The following is a 21,724-nucleotide window of genomic DNA, read 5'->3' as shown; positions in this document are numbered from 1 at the left end:
GCAAGATCCTAGTTGCTTCACTTTAGTTGTTTATTGATTGCTTCTCATATGTGCCTTGACCAGCAAGCCCAGGATTTCGAACCAGTGACCACCGAGTTCCAGTCAATGTTCTATCAATTGTGCCACCACAGGTCAGGCAAAACCTTCCATATTTTTTTCCAAAGATTTTACTTATTTTACACAGAGAAGGGGTGTAACGAAAAGTATCAACTAATAGTTGCTTCACTTTAGTTGTTCATTGATTGCTTGTCATAATTGTATTGTGCCTTGATCAGGCAAGCCCAGGGTTTTGAACTGGCGACCTCATCATTCCACGTAGATGCTCTATCCACTATGCCACCACAGGCCAGGCCCTAGTACTTTTTAAATTACAGGTTTAAAAAATCACTTTGCCACTCTTACTTGATATTGTTCTAGTAACATTTTAAATTTTGCCTTCAGTTACCTCCTGTTTTTCTAGAAAATTATTCATTACCTCTCAGATATTCCAATGTGTTGCTATACAGTTGTGCATAGCATTTTAAATTGAACACTTTTTTTTATTTTCTCTATTTCACTTCTTAGCAGCATTCAACATAGTTGAAAACACTGTACTTCTAAGTTTTGAGTTTCTTAAATTTGTTGAATGGGTGTTATTGATCCTATCTTTAGTGTGATAATGCAGAGGAATACATAGTGAATACTAATGGAAAATTACAGGAAATTAAAAAATTTAGTGACTTGTTTGTTGACATTTTCTCACCAGTACAGGGTTCATCTCTGTAGTTATGCAACTTATTACCCTTTTCCCCTTTTCTATATTACTTTGGAAAATTACAGTCTATAGCAGATATCAGCAGTGTGTTAACATTGTGGCTGATCTATTTGATAACAGTGCTCCATGAGAAGTCACAGATATACTCTTTATAAGCAAATAATCAAGCACTTCAACCAAAGGAAAGTTAGAGAGTGATGTCCTGACAGAAACATGCCTAACTGCTTTTCAATATTCTTCAAGACTGTAACTAGTATAAAATTGCACAATACAATTGCTAATAACTAATATGAACTGTCTACTTTTTACATTAAAATACTTTTTACATGACTTTACAAAACCAGAGCAAAGATAAAAGTAGACTATGTGAACACGATAAAACAAAGTGATCTTCCTGTAAAAGACTTTTATGACAAACTAAAGCAAAACCTCAGATGATGCAGCATAGCTAAAAAAAAAAAAAAGTAAGCAAGCAAACAAACAGAAACCAGCTATGGGAGTCATCTACATTCCAACCCCTGCTGCAAAGGGGCAGCAAAGCAAAGGCCAGCAAGGCAGCGAGCTGCTGGTGAATGGTTTTTAAATATGACTTTAATACTCCCTAAGGGGAAGGAGGTAACCTAACACAATTCATGTGGCTTAAATCACTATTTCTTTAGATTCCCTCATACTTTAACAAATTGAATTTTGTAGTGAATTAGTCATGAAACTTGAGAGATATTTTAGTTGAATGGAAAAACTTCCTATGATAAGCCTCCATATATCAAGGAATGAGTCAATTTATTTTCTGCACAAACTTTCCGCTGGAATATACTTTAAGCACTAAGCTCTTAACTGTTTAAAGTGGAAACTGGTATCACCAAATGCAAAACATATCCTGCCTTCTTAAATATCATATCGTACTTTTCTTGATTCAAATTTATCATCGTGTCACTTGTATAATTTGATGACAGTAATACTCTCGGGGACTGTGGTGTACAGGATCCAACATTAAATACTCTTGAAGTGCTATCCTTTTAATATTCATATTAAATGTATCTTTTGGTTCCTTCCTCCCTGCTGTCTGCTGTCACATTTCATTAGTTCCCACCTCTAACAGGACTCGTTCGATACTTGTGATTTGTCCAGGAGCAGCAATCAGAAAACCAAGCTTATCAATAAACTACATGGACATTACTAGTCCTTCTCTCCTGGTCTTCGGATTGGTGATGCTGCCACAACTGGATGTGCAATTAGTTAGATGCTGCTGGTAGGTGGTAAATAAAATATCCACTATAATTTAAAAATCCTGTTGAGCAGTAGAGATTTGAGACAGTAAAACTCTCTGTGCAGAGGAAGAGTCTGGCAGCACATTTCTAAAGGATGACTACATACGGTAGAACTGTATATAGATCAGTAGATGGCTGAATTAGCTTTGCATGAACTATTAACAAATTTACAAAATACAAAAGCAATTTAATGAATCAAACCATATGAGCACTGAATTCAAAGTTGATTTGTAATACGCTTTCATAATACAACTTGCTTAATTATCCATATAAATGAATCATTAATACCTCAAGTCTGCTCCACAGTTTTGGATACCTATTTATGTAATGGCCATGCTTATTTGCTGAGTAGGGCAATGAGTAAGCTCCCTGGCTAAGTAGTCTGCAAAAATACATATGACACAGTAACAACAGGGCTGTTTCTTGAAGGTTTTAGAAACCCAGGAACGTATTTCAAGAGCCAAGTTACTTACTGTTGTATTAACTCAGATGTAGTTGCTTATTAGATGCCTATTTTTTAAGGAAGACCTGGTGGAATTCTGTAAATTTGCAAGAGGAAGTGACAGCCACTGATCATAATGCATAATGTTATTAAAACAGAATGCTACCAGCCCCGGGCTTCTGAAAAATTTGCACAGGTGGGAAAAATATTTGGACACACCTCTTTTAACATATTTAAACAATTGAAAATATGAGGGGCAAACTTAAGAGTATAGCTTCTTACTTTTAGGGTATTAAAATTAGAGTTAACGAGACAGTTTTCCATTTTTTAAATGTTCTTGACAAAATTTAAAGTTAATAATTTCATTTTAGTGTCCAGATTTTTAGGAAGTTTTCTATTCTATGAAATCTAAATATGGGAACCACAGGACATGTATAAACATTTTTCTCTGAGTTACAGTGAATGTTTTCAGAGAAAAGCATTTTATAACCACAGACCAGGCAATTCAAACTTTTGGTGAGGAGGCTTTTCCCCAAACTCCCGTGACCAACTGTGTAAAAATAATTGGTTAATTTGACAGTGAAACCCCTTTAGGGTTGTTGAAGAAAAGAATTCAGGAAAAATACCCAGACCCAAAGTGAGAGCAATGTTATATTTGTCCCTCTTCACAGGTGAGTTAAGGAGTAACAACCATTTTAGACTTATGCTTTGTAAAACTTCTCAAAACCACAACTACATTTCCTTCCTTCCTCCCTCCCTTCTTCCTTCCCTCCCCCTTCCTTCCCGTCTTTTTTCTTTCTTTTCAGAGAGAGGGACAGATAGGGACAGACAGACAGATGGGAGAGAGATGAGAAGCATCTATTCTTTGGGGTAGTACCTTAGTTTTTCAGATTGCTTTTTCATTTGTGCCTTGACAGAGGACTCCAGCAGAGCAAGTGACCTCTTGCTCAACCTAGCAACTTTGGGCTCAAGCCAGCGAACTTGGGCTCCAAGCCAGTGACTTCTGGGCTCAAACCAGCGACAAAGGGATCATGTCTGTTCCCACAGTGAGCCCCACAGACAGTGCTCATGCTGGTTAAGCTGCGCTCAAGCCAAATGAGCCCGCACTCAAGCTAGCAACCTCGGGTTTTCAAACCTGGGTCCTCTGCATCCCAGTCTGACGCTTTATCGACTACACCACCTCCTGGTCAGGCCACAACTAAATTCCTAACCCTAACTTTAAATTTCTGCCATTGGTCATATGAAAGTCAAGATCACACAACAGAACCATTAACATTACATGTAATAAATTAAAAATCCAGATACCATGCTTAGTGCAGGGTTTGGTGCATGTAAGTGTTCAATAACTATTAGTTTTGATTATGACTGAAAGAATTACAATACATATGTCTGTTTGCTGTGCCTTCTCCTTATATGATATAATGGACTGCCTTTAATAGAGTTAAGAATAGCTAATAATACAAGTACTGTAATATAAAATGAAATTAAATAGACTCTTAGGTTAACAAATGACAAATTTTAAAGATTTTCCAGTAAATTTATATTGCAAACTTGTTGCATTGTTTTACTGGTTTATACTGTTATAAAGAGAAAAATATTCATATAAACAAAATTTTGACCACTGAACTACTTATTTTAATATGTTTATTTCTAATGGACCTTCAAATTTCAGCAGCTCGAGTTTATGTATGTGTTCTTGACACCCCACCCACCTCATCAGTGAGTCAGATATCTCAAGATACACAACATACCTACATGGATACAAACAAGCTTACTGTAAACAAAACTTATAATGTAAATAAGTATTCCTTGTTGAAACTTTTTATGTCCAGTTCATGTCTTGCCTGAAGTTGGAATATTTATATTTATTAGACAATATTCTCTATAAAGAAAAGAGTTTATCTCTTTGAAAACTCCAGCAAAAATTTTTCCCCCAAAAAAGAAAACTCAAGTAATTCTTGGGAGCATTATTTTTCTTACTGATCTAAAAGAATGGAGGTTGGATGACCAAAAAAAGAAAAAAATCACTCCAAATGATCAAAATAAAAGAGAACTGAAAAATAACATGTTTTATAGAATAGGGAGAAAAACAAATTATATAATCTATTGAAAATATTGATATTCAAAAACAGTTTTGGACCCATTGCCCAAAACTTAGATTTTTCTCAATTAATTAAAATCAGAAATGTTGGTTTTATTGTAGAAAGATACATTAATTCTTTAAGTCAGAATAAAAGGGCTGCACAATTTAATTTCTACATAAATGATTGGATATACAAAGTATCAAATATAAACAGTAGTGTAGCAAGGAAATACATTGGCAAAAATAATTATTCCACCAGTAGTAATAATTAAAACCACCACTTGCAAGATCTATACACAATAAATGAAAAATATTATAAGATTTTACAGCACACAACTGAATTCAACGCTAGTTCATTACTTTTATACTTCCTTCTTCTTCAGTATTAGAGGACCCACATTATCTCCTGTCAATTCATTGTGTTTATTATGTGAACCATCACAGGCAGGAAACTAAAAAGGAAAAAGAATTACAAGTGTTATTTTAAAAATAATTCAATATGTAGAAATATGTGTGAAATGCTCTTATAAAGCACATTAAAAAAATCAGATAGCTTTCCTAAGTTGTAGATATATTCTACATCTAACCTAACTACATTCCAATACCAAAGCAAATCTAACAATTTTAAATGGTTAATTATTTGGCATAGTTTTAAATAAAAAACCTTGAATGATTCTATATGAATCAATAAAATAGATTTTTTAAAAAATCAAAATAAGCTTCTGTTCTCTGTAGAACTCTAAGTCTGAGCTCACCTATTCACTTAAAATTTTAAAAGAATGTAATTTAAAATATATTCACAATATTTTCTTATTATAAAACTCCTGCATAATGTAACATTTTTGAAAAATTAAAAAACATTTTAAAAATTTCACTCATAGTTAACAGTTAACATTTTAGTATATTTTCTCTCTGCATTTACTCTGTGTATCCATTTTTTTAAATAAAAATATACCTTACTTGTTTTACATTATGCTTTCATGTCATTATTATTACTATTATCATCATTATTTTTGGTATTTTTCTGAAGTGAAAAGCAGGGAGGCAAAGAGACAGACTCCTGCATACTCCTAACCAGGATCCACCTGGCAAGCCTACTATGGGGCAATGCTCTGCCCATCTGGGGCATTGCTCCGTTGCAACTGGAGCCATTCTAGCACCCAAGGCCAAGGCCATGGAGCCATCCTCAGTGCCTGGGCAGACTTTGCTCCAAGAAGCCTTGCCTGTAGGAGGGGAAAAGAAAGGGGAGGGGGAAGGGTAGAGAAGCAGATAGGCACTTCTCCTGTGTGCCCTGGCTGGGAATAGAACCTAGGACTTCCACATGCTGGGTCGACGCTCTACCACTGAGCCAGCTGGCCTGGGCTCATGTCATTATTCTTTAAAAACATGATTTCTAGTCCCCCATCATTTTTATTACACCATACTTTAATCATTCCCCTATTATTAGACTATAGATATTTTTCTAACACTATTACAAAGGATGCTGTGATGAACATTACTGTACTTAAAACAATAAAGTATGATCAAAGAATATACAAGAAGAAAACAGATCTCAAGATATTTACAAGCTCATACTACAGTGTGTCTATAAAGTCATGGTGCACTTTTGACCAGTCACAGGAAAGCAACAAAAGACGAAAGAAATGTGAAATCTGCACCAAATAAAAGGAAAACCCTCCCAGTTTCTGTAGGATGATGTGGTAGCATGTGCGCATGCGCAGATGATGATGTAACACCGTGTATACAACGGAGCAGCCCATGGCCATGCCAGTCAAGATGTAGACGGTACAGAGGAAAGTTGTGGGTTCTGTGGCTCGCTAAATTCGAATCTATGACCAAAGTGCAACATGAATATCGGCCACCACATGGGAATAACATTACTTGGTGGGATAAGCAGTTGAAGGAAACCGGCAGTTTGATGGAGAAACCCCGTTCTGGTAGGCCATCAGTCAGTGACAAGTCTGTAGAGGCTATATGGGATAGCTACGTAAGGAGCCCTAAAAAATCTGTGCGTGAGCCCACATCGAACTGCACTGAATAGGTATGAAACAGGGAGAGTTTTCCTTTTATTTGGTGCAGATTTCACATTTCTGTCGTCTTTTGTTGCTTTCCTGTGACCGGTCAAAAGTGCACCATGACTTTACGGACACACTGTATAAGGCACTGTACATACATCTCACTAAATTCTTGAACATTCTGTGACAATATATTATGAGATTTAAAAATCAGAGATTAAATAAAGATTAATTTTCCCAAAGTCATATTGTAAATGACATCAGCTTTGAACACAATTTATTTGGACTCCAAAGCTTAAACTATTCCACTAAAACTTATATCCTCTTGGATAACATAAATATATATTTTAAACTACATGTGACTCTAGCTAACTGCTGTAACATGGTAAAAAAATCATTTTCTATCCTTCCTTGCTGCTCTAACTTTTCTATTGTAGGTAGTTTGGATCATAAAATGCAAACTTTAAGAATATAGGCTCTCAGCACTGAACACTATGGAATACCTCTCATTTCACAGAACCTCAAAACTGAGAGTTTAGCCTGACCAGGCGGTGGCACAGTGGATAGAGCATCCGAGTGGGATGCAGAGGACCCAGGTTCGAGACCCCGAGGTCGCCAGCTTGAGCGCCGGCTCATCTGGTTTGAGCAAAAAGTCCACCAGCTTGAACCCAAGTCGCTGGCTCCAGCAAAGGGTTACTCGGTCTGCTGAAGGCCCACGGTCAAGGCACATATGAGAAAGCAATCAATGAACAACTAAGTTGTCACAAAGTTCAATGAAAAACTAATGATTGATGCTTCTCATCTCTCTATTCCTGTCTGTCTGTCCCTGTCTATCCCTCTCTTTGACTCTCTCTCTGTCTCTGTAAAAAAAAAAAAACACAAAAAAAACAAAAAAAAAAAAAACCCTGAGAGTTAAAGGAAAACATTCGACCACATAAAATTTTAGTGTACATGTAAATGGACATCTTACCGTTTTAGAACGCCAACACCTACAATAAGCTGCTTTAGTTAGACACAAATCTTCAATGTTTATTTCATTCACCACTTTGGGATTTTCCTTTTGTATTTTAAGATTAATCAAGCTATCCTTCTGCTGTTTTTTCTTTGGGAGGAATGGACGAACTGCAAGGTAGCCAAGTAGTGCGAGTACACCAAGGAAAGGCAATAACCGAAGCCATTCTGAAACTAAACATACAGATTTGTTAGTCAGCAGTGCTCTTGTCACAGAACACAAACAACATGTCTCATCTTTGAGTTTATTCTTTACCTATTCTTTACTCCTCACTTTAACTTCTTCACTATTCACCTTTAAAACCAGGAATAAATAAATCAAACACCTTTACCTAGGACCCCCTTGTTTCATTTGTGACTAACTTCAGATTTGTGAAATGTAAAACAAATTTCAAAAGTGGGTCCTATAGTAAATATCCTATCATTATTCTAAGTATATTAGTGTTTATTTTTATTTCAGAAATTATGTCCCATATCTAGAAACAAAATTCAGTATATGATGTATATTTTGTAGGTTTAGAAAATATTTCCATGTCTAAAAGCATATAACAGAATATCTGTAGTTTATCATTCATGTATAATTACAAACAGAACATGTTTTAATTTCTTTTACTTTCAGTGCTTTAAATTCTTTGATAAGGCATTATGATTCCTAATGAAACACCTACGTGTTGTGTAAAGGCTACTATTTTAAAGAACTAATTGAAATTTCTGTATACTGAATCTTCTCATTGTTAGATGCACCTTATTGCATAAGTGTTCTTCACGTGGCTTTTTAGTACTCAGAGCATTTTCGGGCATAGGGAATATAAGTGATAATAAATGAAATGGTCCTTATGCCTGTGGAGACACACCAGAAAACTAAACCTTTCAACATGTATTTATCAAATGTGGGATAGTGTCCAGCCTCTCCTGCGTTCTGTAGGGAATCCTTTCTGTCCTTAAAGAGTTATCATTTGACATCCTTCCCTGAGGGTCTACCTGATACCTTGCTAAGCACTATGTAAAAACAACTCAGTAGAAAAGAAAAACTGAAAGTTATGTGCCAAGGCATACTAATAAATGTTAGTAACAGACGATACTAAGAGTACAACTGTATTATCTCATTTAATATTTTGTTAGCTTAAACAACTGTATTCGGTAGGTACTATTATTATTCCCATTTTTCATGTGGGTAAAACTATAGCTTAAGCAGGTTTAGTCCAGGACATTAAGTGCAAAGCTTGTTCTCAATCACCATGAATCAAGTCCAACATATGTAACAGTTTATCTGTTCTTCTCTTAATTAAATTATTCACCAGACAACTATTCTTACTATTCAACTATTGAAAGATTGGCTTAGTAACAACTCTTACAAAATGAGACTTTTTGATATAACACCATGCCAAAGATTATGCATTCTAAATGAAACAACCCATTTATATGTGCATAGCACCTATAAGTGTGCCTGGCAGAGAAAAGATACAACAAATGTAAGCTTTTATTAAGAGATGAAGGGGACTGATAGCAACTCCTTTGAAAAAAATATTTTGCCAACTCAACTTAATGCTATATGGTAGAAATTCAGGAGGATACAATCTTTTAGTCACCAGAATGAAGCTCTGTAAGAATAAGGGTCTTATCTGGAATGCTGGCTACTGTAGTCTTATAATCAAAGTGGAGACATTCCATATAGATCCTTTGAATTAAACTTCTGGAAATGACAAAGGACTATTTCGGGGGGGGGGGGGTGCTATCTATAGATTCTATGTTGTCCAATATAGTAGCCACCAGCCATATTGCTTTGATTTGTACCCAAGATTTTGTTTTAATCACATATAAGATGACAGGCACAAAGACAAGTGTCTTGAAAGAAAAGTTTATTACTTAAGAGTTCCTAAAAGGAGGGGACACCATGGCAAGCAGGACACATGGGAAAGTACCAGGGTTGATCAGAAGGTGACAGGAAAAGTGTGGGCACATACTTTATTGTAGCTTCCAGGAAACAGCAAAGTAGGGTAGGGTAAACAATTGAAGACTAGACAGTTTGAATCATTTCAGTGGACTCTAGGCTATTAAGATGGTCCCTAGTTGTTTCATACCTGGCCCAGGGTGATTTAGGGCAGAAGAAATCCTGCTTGGAGAGTTAGATAAAGGAGGTGGTTAAGGATTTGGACTGGTTGATTTGCATAGGAAAGGTAAGCTCCACAGGCAAGCTGTTTATTATCTCTAGGAACTACCATATTTCCCCATGTAGTAGATGTTCCCATGTATAAGACTCACCTTAATTTTGGGGCCCAAAATTTGGAAAAAAAATGTATTGCATAAAGTTATTTTTTTCCCCAACTTTTTCTTTTTTTTTGGTGTCAGAGAGAGGGACAGACAGACAGGAAGGGAGAGAGATGAGAAGCATCAATTCTTCATTGCAGCACCTTAGTTGTTCATTGATTGCTTTCTCATATGTGCCTTGACCAGGGACTACAGCAGACTGAGCAACCCCTTGTTCAAGCCAGTGACCTTAGGCTCAAGATGGTGAGCCTCGCTCAAACTAGATGAGCCCATGCTCAAGCTGACGACCTCGGGATCCTCCAGGTCCCAGCCCGACACTCTATACACTGCGCCACCACCTGGTCAGGCCATAAAGTTATTAAACTCAAGTTTTATTCATCATAAAATTCATACAACTCCTCATCACTGTCAAAACTCCCATCTATTAGCTTGTCTTCATCTGTGTCTGATGACGAATCACTATATTCAACAATGAGTGCAAAAACAAGCGCGAAAAAGCAGGAAATGCAAGTAAAAAAATCTACAGCCACTGTATAAGACACACCCAATTTTTAGACCCCAAATTTTACCAAAAAAAAAGTGCATCTTATACATGGAGAAATATGGTAGCTAGTCCTGGTAGGGGCAAGTTCACCATGGGCAATAAGGTCCCCAACATGTCAAAGCATCATAAAATACAGAAAGTAAAAAGCACGATTAAACACAGATGTGGCTATTTAAATTGAAATAATTAAAGTTAAATGAAACTCTATCCACTGCGCCACCACCTGGTCAGGCAAAAAACTTAAGATTCTTAAATTTAGCATTTTCTATCTTAGCCGACAAATCTCAGGAAATGGTATTAATACCATTTCTACCTCAGAAATGTTCAATCTACCTCAGAAAATGTTCTTTTGACATACTTAATTCTTTGGTAAAATACTACATTCCCTCTCTCTCTTTCCTGCTCTCTCTCTCTCTCTCTCTCTCTCTCTCTCTCACACACACATGCACACACACACAACGCAGCGATATTCAACCTTTTTTATCTCACGGTAAACATAAACTAATTACTAAAATTCTGTGGCATACCAAAAAGAATATGAAAATTTTTTTTTTAATTTATTGATTTTTAGAGTGAGATGAAAGGAAACATCAATTTGTTGTTCCATTTATTCATGCACTCATCGGTTGATTCCTATATGTGCCCTGACTGGAGACTGAACTTGAAACCTTAGTGTACTGGGACAACACTGTAACCAACTGAGCTACCTGGCTAGGGCTTATATATGTTTTGCGGATCTGACAAAAAAAAAAAGTGTTATTTTAATTAATTCACACCAGACAGCTACTGTGTTGACTGTTGTCATTTTTTTCTACAACACACTCTAAGGGAGATGAGGTCAGTGCCTGACTAAATATCAGGTACTGCACATTTCAAAAATTCTTATGGCATAGTCTTTGAAAATCAGTATAAAGTAATGAAAGGTACTATTATCTCCAATAATAAGTAATAACATATAAGTTTTAGTACACACAATCTGCTTCTAAATTATAAACTTAATTTTGACTACATAAAAGCTTTATAAAGGAAAATAATATAGCCTATAGAGCTATTAGAAATCTATTTATTAATGCTGACTTTAGTGAAAAAAAATTACAGGAAAATCAAACAAAAAACTTAAAAAAAACTTTTTTAAACCAGCTATTTACTATGAACCTGTTTGATATATGTTAAGCCATTAAAGATATTTTAGATATTGTGAAGAAAAAACTGTTAACAATAATTGTTGGATATAATGTATATTTTGTACAGCATATATTTTATTTTTGTTTTAGAGTATAAAAAATAGTATTTGTTTTTAAAACTTTAGAAAAAATATAAAAAAGTCACTTTCAAGCCCACCAGTCAAGAGGAAGTCATATTTTGTTATATTTCCATAGTGGATTTTTTTGGGTGTGTGTGTGTATGCTTTAAATATAGGTACTTAAAAAGCAAAAAGCAAAATTGATACCATACTATATATATAGTCTGTATCAGTGCTTTTCAACCTTTTTACACTTGGGGACCGGTGAAAACAATTATTTCAGGGACTGCCGAAGCAGAAATCACTGAGCAAAAGTGAATTTGACTAAGATCACCGGTTTTATAATCCTCATACATCAAGGCACTTAACTCTTTTCATGAGCAGCACAAAATTTCTGGCAGAATGGTCTACAGACTGGCAGTTGAAAAACACTGGTCTATATCCTACTTTTCTCACTTAGTATTAAATCAAAAACACTTCTCAATTCTTTAACAACCCTTGCAAGCATAAATTTTTTTTTTTTTTTTTTAGAGACTGAGAGAGTCAGAGAGAGGGATAGTTAGGGTCAGACAGACAGGAACAGAGAGAGATGAGAAGCATCAATCATTAGTTTTTCGTTGCGACACCTTAGTTGTTCATTGATTGCTTTCTCATATGTGCCTTGACCGTGACCCTTCAGCAGACCGAGTAACCTCTTGCTCAAGCCAGGAACCCTGGGTCCAAGCTGGTGAGCTTTGTTCAAACCAGATGAGCCCGCGCTCAAGCTGGCAGCCTCGGGGTCTCAAACCTGGATCCTCTGCATCCCAGTCTGACGCTCTATACACTGTGCCACCACCTGGTCAGGCAGAAGCATGAATTTTAATAACTATACCCACCTATTATATCCCCCAATAACAACAGTAGATCTACAATGGCAGGGACTTTGTCTTCATCACTACTATATTCTCATTGTCTAAATCAGGGGTCGGGAACCTATGGCTCACGAGCCAGATGTGGCTCTTTTAATGGCTGCATCTGGCTTGCAGACAAATCTTTAATAAAAAAATAATAATGTTAAAAATATAAAACATTCTCATGTATTACAATCCATTCATTTCCTACCGCTCATGTTCATGGTTGTGGGTGGCTGGAGCCAATCACAGTTGTCCTCCGGGACAACACCAAATTTTTATTGGATAATGCATAACGTACACAGGTCGTTGTATGGCTCTCACAGAATTACATTTTAAAATATGTGGTGTTCATGGCTCTCTCAGCCAAAAAGTTTCCCGACCCCTGGTCTAAATAATGCCTGCCTCAATTTATTTTATTTTACATTGAAATATAATTTAGTATTCAGTGTGTTGCACTTTGTGTTAAGTGTTCAATTAGATAAAGTTTTCAATTATATAGACCTGTAAATACCACCAAAAACAAAATACAGGGTATTTTCATCACTCTAGAAAGTTTGCTCTAGCACAATCACTTATTTCTGAATTCTTTCACCAAATTAAATGCTTAATATTTATGAATGAAGAAATCAGATCAATACGCTATTGTTAAACAATTTTGTAACTTTTTCACTATATAACTATTAAGTCCCTACTATGTGGAAATGTGCTAAATGCAAATGCAGCAGCTGTCTTATTTGTCTCTATGTACCCAGTGCTTAGTACAGTGCCTGGTACAGAGCAGGATTTCAAATAACTAATTCACAGTTTATCTGTTGTATAAATCTAGACTTTCATATACTTGGAGTCCGGTTTCTTTGGTCTGTGAAATAGGAATAATAATCATCATTCATTCATTTGTTCAACAATACAAGACCTATCACATTCCAAATATGTACTACACTAGGTGCTAGGGATACAGGCTAATAGGTAAGGTCCCTGCTCTTATAGGGTACACATGTTAGAAGAAGAGATTAGAAGACACAGTCTATATCCCTATGGAGCTTTCCATCTACTATGGAATATAGATCCATAAAAAAAGGATTACAGTACTGTGTAGTATGTGCAATTATAAATAAGCAATACAGAAGACAAAGTGATAAACTCATTGCAGGGTTGAGCGAAGAGGAGGATTTGATACCCAAATAGGTTTCTGGAAGATGAGTAAGAGTATAGGAATCCACAGGCAGATGGGAGGAGGAACTACATTCCACCCCGAAGAGACAGAATAGGAAAAAGGCACTGAGATATGTCATACACGAAAGTTTAGAAAACTAACTGCTACACCACTGGTGGGATATAACGAAAGTGAAGAGAGACTTTAGAAGTGAGCAGGTGCCAGATTATGAAAAGCTTTGATATAAAAGGGAACCACATAAAATGTGTGCTGAAACGAAGGCAGTTGCCATGAAAGCAGAGAGAACAACTGGATCCCCTAGAATAGTGCATGTGCACGTGTGTGTGAACTTCCTAAGGAAGCAGTCTATACCTTTCATTGGGATCTCCGAGTAGGTCTGTGATCAATCCTCACTCACCCTGAAACATAAAAACTGCTAACTCAGGTAATGAAATCAGTAAGATTTGGTGATTAAGTATGGAGCATGAGGTAAATACAGGAAGTGAAGCTCCTTCATGATTCCCAGATTTCTGGTTTCCTTATCTGGATGTATAGTGGCACTGTCCTCGAATTAAAAAAACAAAACAATGTAAGAAGAGTAGCTTTAAGAACAACAAGAAAGTGCAGTATTGCAGAAGAAAGAAAAAAATGAGGTGTCAACATCCTTAAAAAATGTAAGGGAGAGACCAAAGTTCAACAGATACCAGCAAAAAAGGACACTAACAGATGGCAGAAGACATAGCTTTCTTTGAAAGAGAGTAAAACAATCCCAATGTGTAAGATATCAACAATCTCTATTTCCTCATCACACAAACTCAAGGCTGGAGAGAAGAAGAAGACACTAATAAGAAAGATACAGGGCAAGTGCTATCTTCAGGGAGAGTTTTATTTTACTTAGGGAAGAAGGTGCCTCAAACATTAAGCATTTTAGAATTTAAGTCATGATTTGAAGAAAAAAATGTGGAAGAATATCAGGGGTTGCAGGAAAAAAAGATGCATTTTTAGCTGTAGTTAAATCAAAGATGGAACTAGCTGACCTCAACATTCAATCCATTGAAAGGGTACCCAGTTGGTAACATTTTATTTACTGTTGAATGTAAAAGCATTGAATTTCCTTAAAATTCTTCCTAGTTTAACAATTTCACTTCTTTTTTTTTTTTTAACTGAATCTTTTTTAATTTTTTTTTTTTTCTTTTACAGAGAGAGAGAGAGTCAGAGAGAGGGATAGACAGGGACAGACAGACAGGAACAGAGAGATGAGAAACATCAATCATTAGTTTTTCATTGTGCGTTGCAACACCTTAGTTGTTCATTGACTGCTTTCTCATATGTGCCTTGACCACGGGCCTTCAGCAGACTGAGTAACCCCTTGCTTGAGCCAGTGACCTTGGGCTCAATCTGGCGACCTTGGGGTCTCAAACCTGGGTCTTCCGCATCCCAGTTTGATGCTTTACCCACTGCGCCACCGCCTGGTCAGGCACAATTTCACTTCTGATAGACCTTCCTCTATCAGTGATGTTTTCCTGTTTTCATTTTTTATCACCTGTTTCTAATTAAAAAATAAAAAATAAGACTACACTAATACTATTAATACTAATATTCATTTTCTAATATTCATTTTGTAATATTGTATTTCCCATTATTAAGAGAAACAATAAGACTAAGAAGTTAGAGTGAAAGAACTAGCACCATCAGAAAATCATGACCCCATGGTCGCTGGCTTGAGCCCAAAAGTCACTGGCTTAAAGCCCAAGGATGGTGGCTTGAACAAGGGGGTCACTGGCTCAGCTGGAATCCCCCACCCACCCACCAAGGAAGGTACGAGAAGTAATCAATGAACAACTAAAGTGACACAACTGCAAGTTGATGCTTTTCATCTCTCTTCCTCCCTCTCCCCCTCCCTTTCCCTCTCTTGCTCTCTCTCAAAAACAAAACAAAACAAATATATATATATAAAACCCTGTAGCCTCCACTGAAAATGTATTCAAGTATATAAAATATTTCCATCACCACAGAAAGTATTCTCCTGTCCCTTTCTAGTCTATATCCCACCACTGATTTCTATAACCAAAGCTTTTTTCATTCAGTTTTTGAGATTCATCAGCAGATCAGTAATTCACCCCTTTTTATTGCTAACCAGTATTCCATTCTATAGATATACCATTATTTGTTTATTCTCCTGTTGGTAATTACTTGGATTGCTTCCAGTTTGGGATAAAATAAATAAGGATGTTATGAACATGCTTGTCTTTTGGTGGAAATATGTTTTCAACTCTGTTCCATTTCTAAATTCTTTGTTCAAAATAGGCTCTTTCTTGATAAATAGAGCTCAAGTCCTTAAAGTCTTAGCTCTGACATGTTTGTGTTTCTCTGGTAAAAATATTGTCTTTAGAATCAAAACTAATTCATTTAAAAAAAAAAAAAAAAAGCAAACTAAACCCTGGCCAGTGGCTCAGGGGATAGAGTGTTGGCCTGGCATATGTACGTCCTGGTTCGATTTCCAGTAAGGGCACACAGGAGAAGGGACCATCTGCTTCTGCCCACCTCCCGTCCCCTCCCAGTGGCTCAATTGGTTTGAGCATGGCTGCAGGCACTGAGGGTTGGAGCACATCAGCCTCAGGCCCTAAAAATAGCTCAGCACTATAGCATCAGCCCCAGGTGGATCCTGGTTGCGGTGCAGGTGGGAGTCTGTCTCACTATCTCCCCTCCTCTCACCTTAAAAAAAAAAAAAAAAGAAAAAAAAAGGAAAACTATATAGTTTAAGTGAGGAGGAACTACTATGTTCAAAGTTTAATAGCTAGCTTTTAAATCTAGAAGTAAATAATTTTCTGACTTTAGTGTATTGTTCTATTTTAAGAGTTTATATGACAGGGAAAGCCTTTTTAAAAGGTCAAAGTATTTGAATACACTATACTTCCAAAGGGCAAAATCATAGAAATTTATTGTAAAAGTCTCTTAAAAATGTGACATACTAAAATAAATTGTTTCTGATAAGGACTGTCTGTAAATACTATATGGTAATAAGTAATTAATGATCTCCAAGTGTTTACTAAGAATGCAGAGTCATCATGAGAAAGTCAATTAAAAAGAAAAAAAAAACTGAATCTAAGTAGGGAAGGAAAAACAGGCAACAATAATGTGAACTTTAACTTTTTTTGTCCTAATTGTCAGAGAGAAAATGAACCTGTATAATCCAAATACATGTAATAAAAAGGAAAAGAAGAAAATGAAAGTATTTTTAGTTTCCTAAACATTTACACATTACTGAAAAGTTATCTTTCAGGTTTTTACTTCAACATCTATGTATGGATTGTGTAAGTAGCTCATTCAAGATAGCCAAATAACAAGGGAAGACTCAGATTGGAAACTGCTTTGCTTCAAAATAGATTCTGCAACTGCTACATTGTCATTGTCCAGTGTAAAACAGACTATCTCACTTTTTTTTATAAAGCTGTTATTACAAACATATTAATGTTTCCTAAACAATTAAGCAATACAATGAGAATTAAACTGTAGACACACTGCAATGGGACTTAAATATGTACTATTAAGATATTTACCAGAGAGTTTTCATCATTTCTGAGAATCAGTCCTCACAATAAATATTTAAGAGCTTTAAAGAGGAAGTTACTATATATTATTGATTTAAGAAGAGATTTAGGTTGAATTTCCTTAATGCTTTTAGTGGGTATTAAGTATTTGTTGACAGGAGGGATCTTCAAGGAAAAAAAAACACTTATAAAATCTTCTAGCGCCTGATCAGGCGGTGGCACAGTGGATGAAGCGTCGGACTGGGATGTGGAGGACCCAGGTTCGAGACCACGGGGTCGCCAGCTTGAGCGCGGGCTAGAGCAAAAAAAAAAAAAAAAGCTCACCAGCTTGGACCCAAGGTCGCTGGCTTGAGCAAGGGGTTACTCGGTCTGCTGAGGGCCCGCGGTCAAGGCATATATGGGAGAGTAATCAATGAGCAAATAGGGTGTCACAATGAAAGACTGATGATTGATGCTTCTCATCTCTCTCCGTTCCTGTCTGTCTGTCCCTATCTATCCTTCTCTCTGACTCTCTCTCTGTCCCTGTAAAAAATAAATATAAAATCTTCTAGCCACTATATCAAGTATCATACTCTTTAATCTGCTTCAACTACACTCTTTACAGAAAAATGAAACTAATATAAAACCATCCACCATCAGAATTAACACACATAATTCAGGATTGGGGTAGGAGTAAGAGGCCATTTTTCTGTTAAAAATTCAGCAATTAACTTATGCAAATTATTAAAAAGGTAAATTGGCAACCAGGAACAAATATCACAAAATGACCATATCCTTGTGACCTCGTATTATTATTTTAGTGAATATACCCAAAAGTGTAATTCAAAAGAGAAAAAAAATAACAATTGCTATTAGCAATTCTACTTCTACTGAACATTATGAACAAAAAAAAATATTTATATAAATATTCCAAATGTCCAGCTGCAGGGAAATGGTTAGGTCTCCTGTGATGTTAATCTAAAATAATATATGTTAAAACAAGATGAAGAATACATTAAAATAATTTTACATAACTGCTGCAATTCTATCAGGATAAACTGAAAGTATCAGCAGACTCTAATGTTTACAAAGACTTGATCTGAAACAATTTTTTCATTTTATATTACTTTTATGTGGCTTCTGGTATTTCGATTTTTTTTAATGTTTATTATTTAGTTACCATGGTTTCTATTCAATCACAAGCTTTCTACCAAATTCTTGAACATCTAAAATGTTAATATGTCACAGTTCATTTATCTACAGAGCAAGTGTCTCTCTCCATAATTCAAAGAATCTCTAGATTTGTACATCATCTAGTTTCCCCATATGTATCTGTCCACCTATCAGACTTTGCCATTTAAAAAAAAAAAAATCTCTGAAAGGGGCTATCTCCCAAGGCACCCTATTTGTTTGGGGCAAATTTTAAATTTTTTTAAAACTTCCTTGTATTGGAGCTGAAAACCATTTCCAAATAATTTTCACTAATTTAGTCCTGTCTTTTGGTCTAAACAAAATAAATCTTTCAGTCACCCTTCCAAATGCTGTACTTTAAAATCAGCTAACATAGATCTCCAGACTGCTCCAAGCAAGCCTGTTTACTTAAAAGTTTATCTTAATTCATGCGTAACGTTCCCTGCAGCTCAGAACATGAGTTCAATGTTTGCTTAATCAATATGACTTTTCCCCCTTAACATCCTAATCAAGTTCTCAAATATCCCACTTACACGGTAATGCTCACAAACCCAACAAAATCCTCCTGTATTCTGGAAAAATTTCATCCTTTAAATTTGAAGTCCTGAGTTGTGGCCTTTTTTTTTTTTTTAAGACTTTTATTCATTTTAGAGGGGGTGGGGGGAGAGAGAGAGAGAGAGAGAGAGAAAGAAAGAAGGGAGAGAGGAGCAAGAGCATCAACTCCCATATGTGCCTTGAGGGAGCAAGCCCTGGGTTTCTAACCCGACCTCAGCGTTCCAGGTCCTGGGTTTATCCACTGCGACACCACAGGCCAGGCCGTGGGTTTTTTGTAAAGGAGGGATCTTAAATACATAATGTTACATATATATATTCATTGCATTTCATTTTCTAAAATTGGGCCATTGGACTAACCTTTCAACACTTTCTGTTTCTTTCCTTCAATTTGATTTTCCTCAACTGCCTCCAGACCCACAGTAATGGATGGAGGCGCCCTCAAATGCCCTCATGATAGGTCATCTCTCCCCTATGGGAATGGAGATAAATCTTCTTATTTTGTTACTAAATATGTCTGTTTCTCTTTCACACGCTCACTCAACCACACGCTGTGGATAAAACCCAGCTGAGAGCTGGGACTGCCTGATACACAGCGGCCTGGATAATGATGACTTGTCCCGCTTTAAAATAAACAAGCACACTGCTGAGAGCGATGGAGATGGATAACATGAGTCAGGTCTCAACTCAGCGCCTTCTCTGGAGCAAACCAGCCTCTCACCACGGGACCCCGGAGACAGCGACAAGGAGAAGCATCCCGAGCCGCCCAACTCCGGGAGAAGCCCCACAGGCGCTCCAAGGCGGCTGCGCCTGCGTGCGCCGGCGTGCGCCCGCCGGGTCATGGGGTCACGCGCCACTGGCCGAGACCGCGCCGCCCTTTGGCCCGCAGCTTTTTAGACAACCCCCATCCCACACCACCCCGCCTGGGGAAGCGCGCGAAGATGGGCACCGACTGAAGGGAGGGGGGTTACCTGTGAGCCGGGCAAAACCGGTGATGCTCTCAGGGACCGGGAGCCGCTTAAGGTAAGCGGGGAGCTGCACCTTCACGATGCGGGCCACGCTTTCCAGCACCATCCTCGCCAGCGGCGTCCGCTCCTCTCCGAGCTTCTGCGGCTCTCGCGCCAAGCTGCCGCGCCTGCGCCGAGAGCGGAGGCGGCCGGAGGCGCTGAGTCCCGGCCGGCTGCGGGTGGGGCTGCGCACCCCGGAGGAGGTGACCTGCCTGGCTCCGATTGGCAGCAGGGCAGTGACGTAGCCGGGCGCGCGCCTGCTCGGGAGCCACGGAGCCGGTTGGCCGCGGGTCTTCCCTGAGTTGGGATTTCGAAGAGGGCCGTCGCGTGGACCCTTTTAGGTCGGAAGACGCTGGAGGTCAGCAGGGAGTGTACTGGGTTGCATAAGATCATGCTCGCAAGAGCGCTTTGTAACCTAAACAGTACCTTTTAAAAGTGGGGTTCTCCCCACGTCTCTTTCTACTTCTGCCCCTCTCGTCTCGGCCTCTTCTTCCAAGAAAAGTTTGCGTGCTGAAGGATTGCACACTTACCTAAGAGGACCTCCACTCCCACGGTGCCTAATTTTGCGCTCTCACTCCTACAAGTCCGGTTTTTTTTTAAAAAAAGAGAGAAGTTAAAATATTCTACCTAAACTAAAATGCTTATAGCTCTGTCCCTCCGTAATTTAGTGCAACCCTGCTTCCAGGCTCTGAGACTTTTCCCATTCAGAAAAAACCTGTGATAATCCTTCCTTTAGGGTACTTTTTTTTTAGGTGAGACGAGGGGTGATAGGCAGACTCCCGCATGGGGATGCCCGCTCCCCCCCCCCCCCCGCAGCCCCTTTTGGAGCTGATGCTGGAATCAACTGATCATACTTTTAGCGCCTGAGGTTGACCTGCTGGACCAACCAATGGAGCTATCCTGGTGAGGTGGGCGAGGTGGGTGGGGTGGGTAAGGTGGTGGCGCAGCGGCTACACTGGAACCAGTCAGCCAATGGCTGTGGGAGGGGAAGAGGGAGAGAAGAGGGAGGAGGAGAAATGCAGATGGTCGCTTCTCCTGTGTGCCCTGACTGGGAATGGAACCAGGACGTCCATATGCTGGGCGCACACTCTATTCACTGAACCACAGGCCATAGCTTCCTTAGACATTTTCAGTTCCTTCTGCAAACTAGTTCTTTTTTCGGTTAACTAAAACCGGGAACGCGATAAAGCCTTAGGGTTTCCTTTATATTTTGTTGCATGTCTTTTACTACAATCTAAAGTACCCGTGAAACTTTCAATTTTATTTTTACTAACATTTTTTAAAAATTGAGGGGCATAAGGAGATAGCTTCACTTCCTTGAAACACCATTCTTGACATGACTTTGCTTCATATTTTTGTTTGAAGTGGGATAGCTGAAGTAATGCACTTGCTGACTGCATGTTGTGTGTCTTGTAATCTTAATTCAGTGCCTCATTACAGTTCTGAACTTGACTTGCCAATAAAATAACATAAGTACCAAGCAACTTTTCATTGGAGTGTCTAAATTTAATATTTGTGATTGTCATTGACTAATAAAAAACTAAGGTCAGTAAGACGGTTCATTGGAATCTAGGTAAATGTTTCTTTATCCTGTCCAAAATTGTCAAATACAATTACAATGGAAATTCTATGAAAATGTTTGGATACAGGTTCACGTTCATGAGTTTGAGTAATATAAAAGTGATATGCAAGGGGGTGGGGGAAGATATATTCAGTGGGACACTTGCATCTGTGTAAACACAAATTAAAATCATAAATTAAAAAAAGTGA

The 21,724-nt window shown here is 37.7% G+C and overlaps 1 protein-coding gene across 1 annotated transcript; it reads right to left on the bottom strand.

Annotated features, from left to right (window-relative positions):
* Positions 1–3,980: 3,980 nt before the first annotated feature.
* Positions 3,981–20,139, bottom strand: CISD2 (CDGSH iron sulfur domain 2). The gene is made up of 3 exons (XM_066383900.1): positions 19,919–20,139; positions 7,533–7,747; positions 3,981–4,999 (listed from the first exon to the last, which is right to left on the bottom strand). Exons 1-3 carry the CDS (start codon positions 20,019–20,021, stop codon positions 4,910–4,912), a joined length of 408 nt encoding a protein of 135 aa, XP_066239997.1. The 5' UTR covers positions 20,022–20,139; the 3' UTR covers positions 3,981–4,909.
* Between the last annotated feature and the right edge of the window lie 1,585 nt (positions 20,140–21,724).

This window comes from Saccopteryx leptura, chromosome 5 (genome assembly GCF_036850995.1).
Source record: "Saccopteryx leptura isolate mSacLep1 chromosome 5, mSacLep1_pri_phased_curated, whole genome shotgun sequence".
Lineage (NCBI taxonomy): Eukaryota > Metazoa > Chordata > Mammalia > Chiroptera > Emballonuridae > Saccopteryx > Saccopteryx leptura.
Note: the sequence above shows the minus strand (reverse complement) of the source record. Positions and strands in the feature narration are given on the sequence as shown.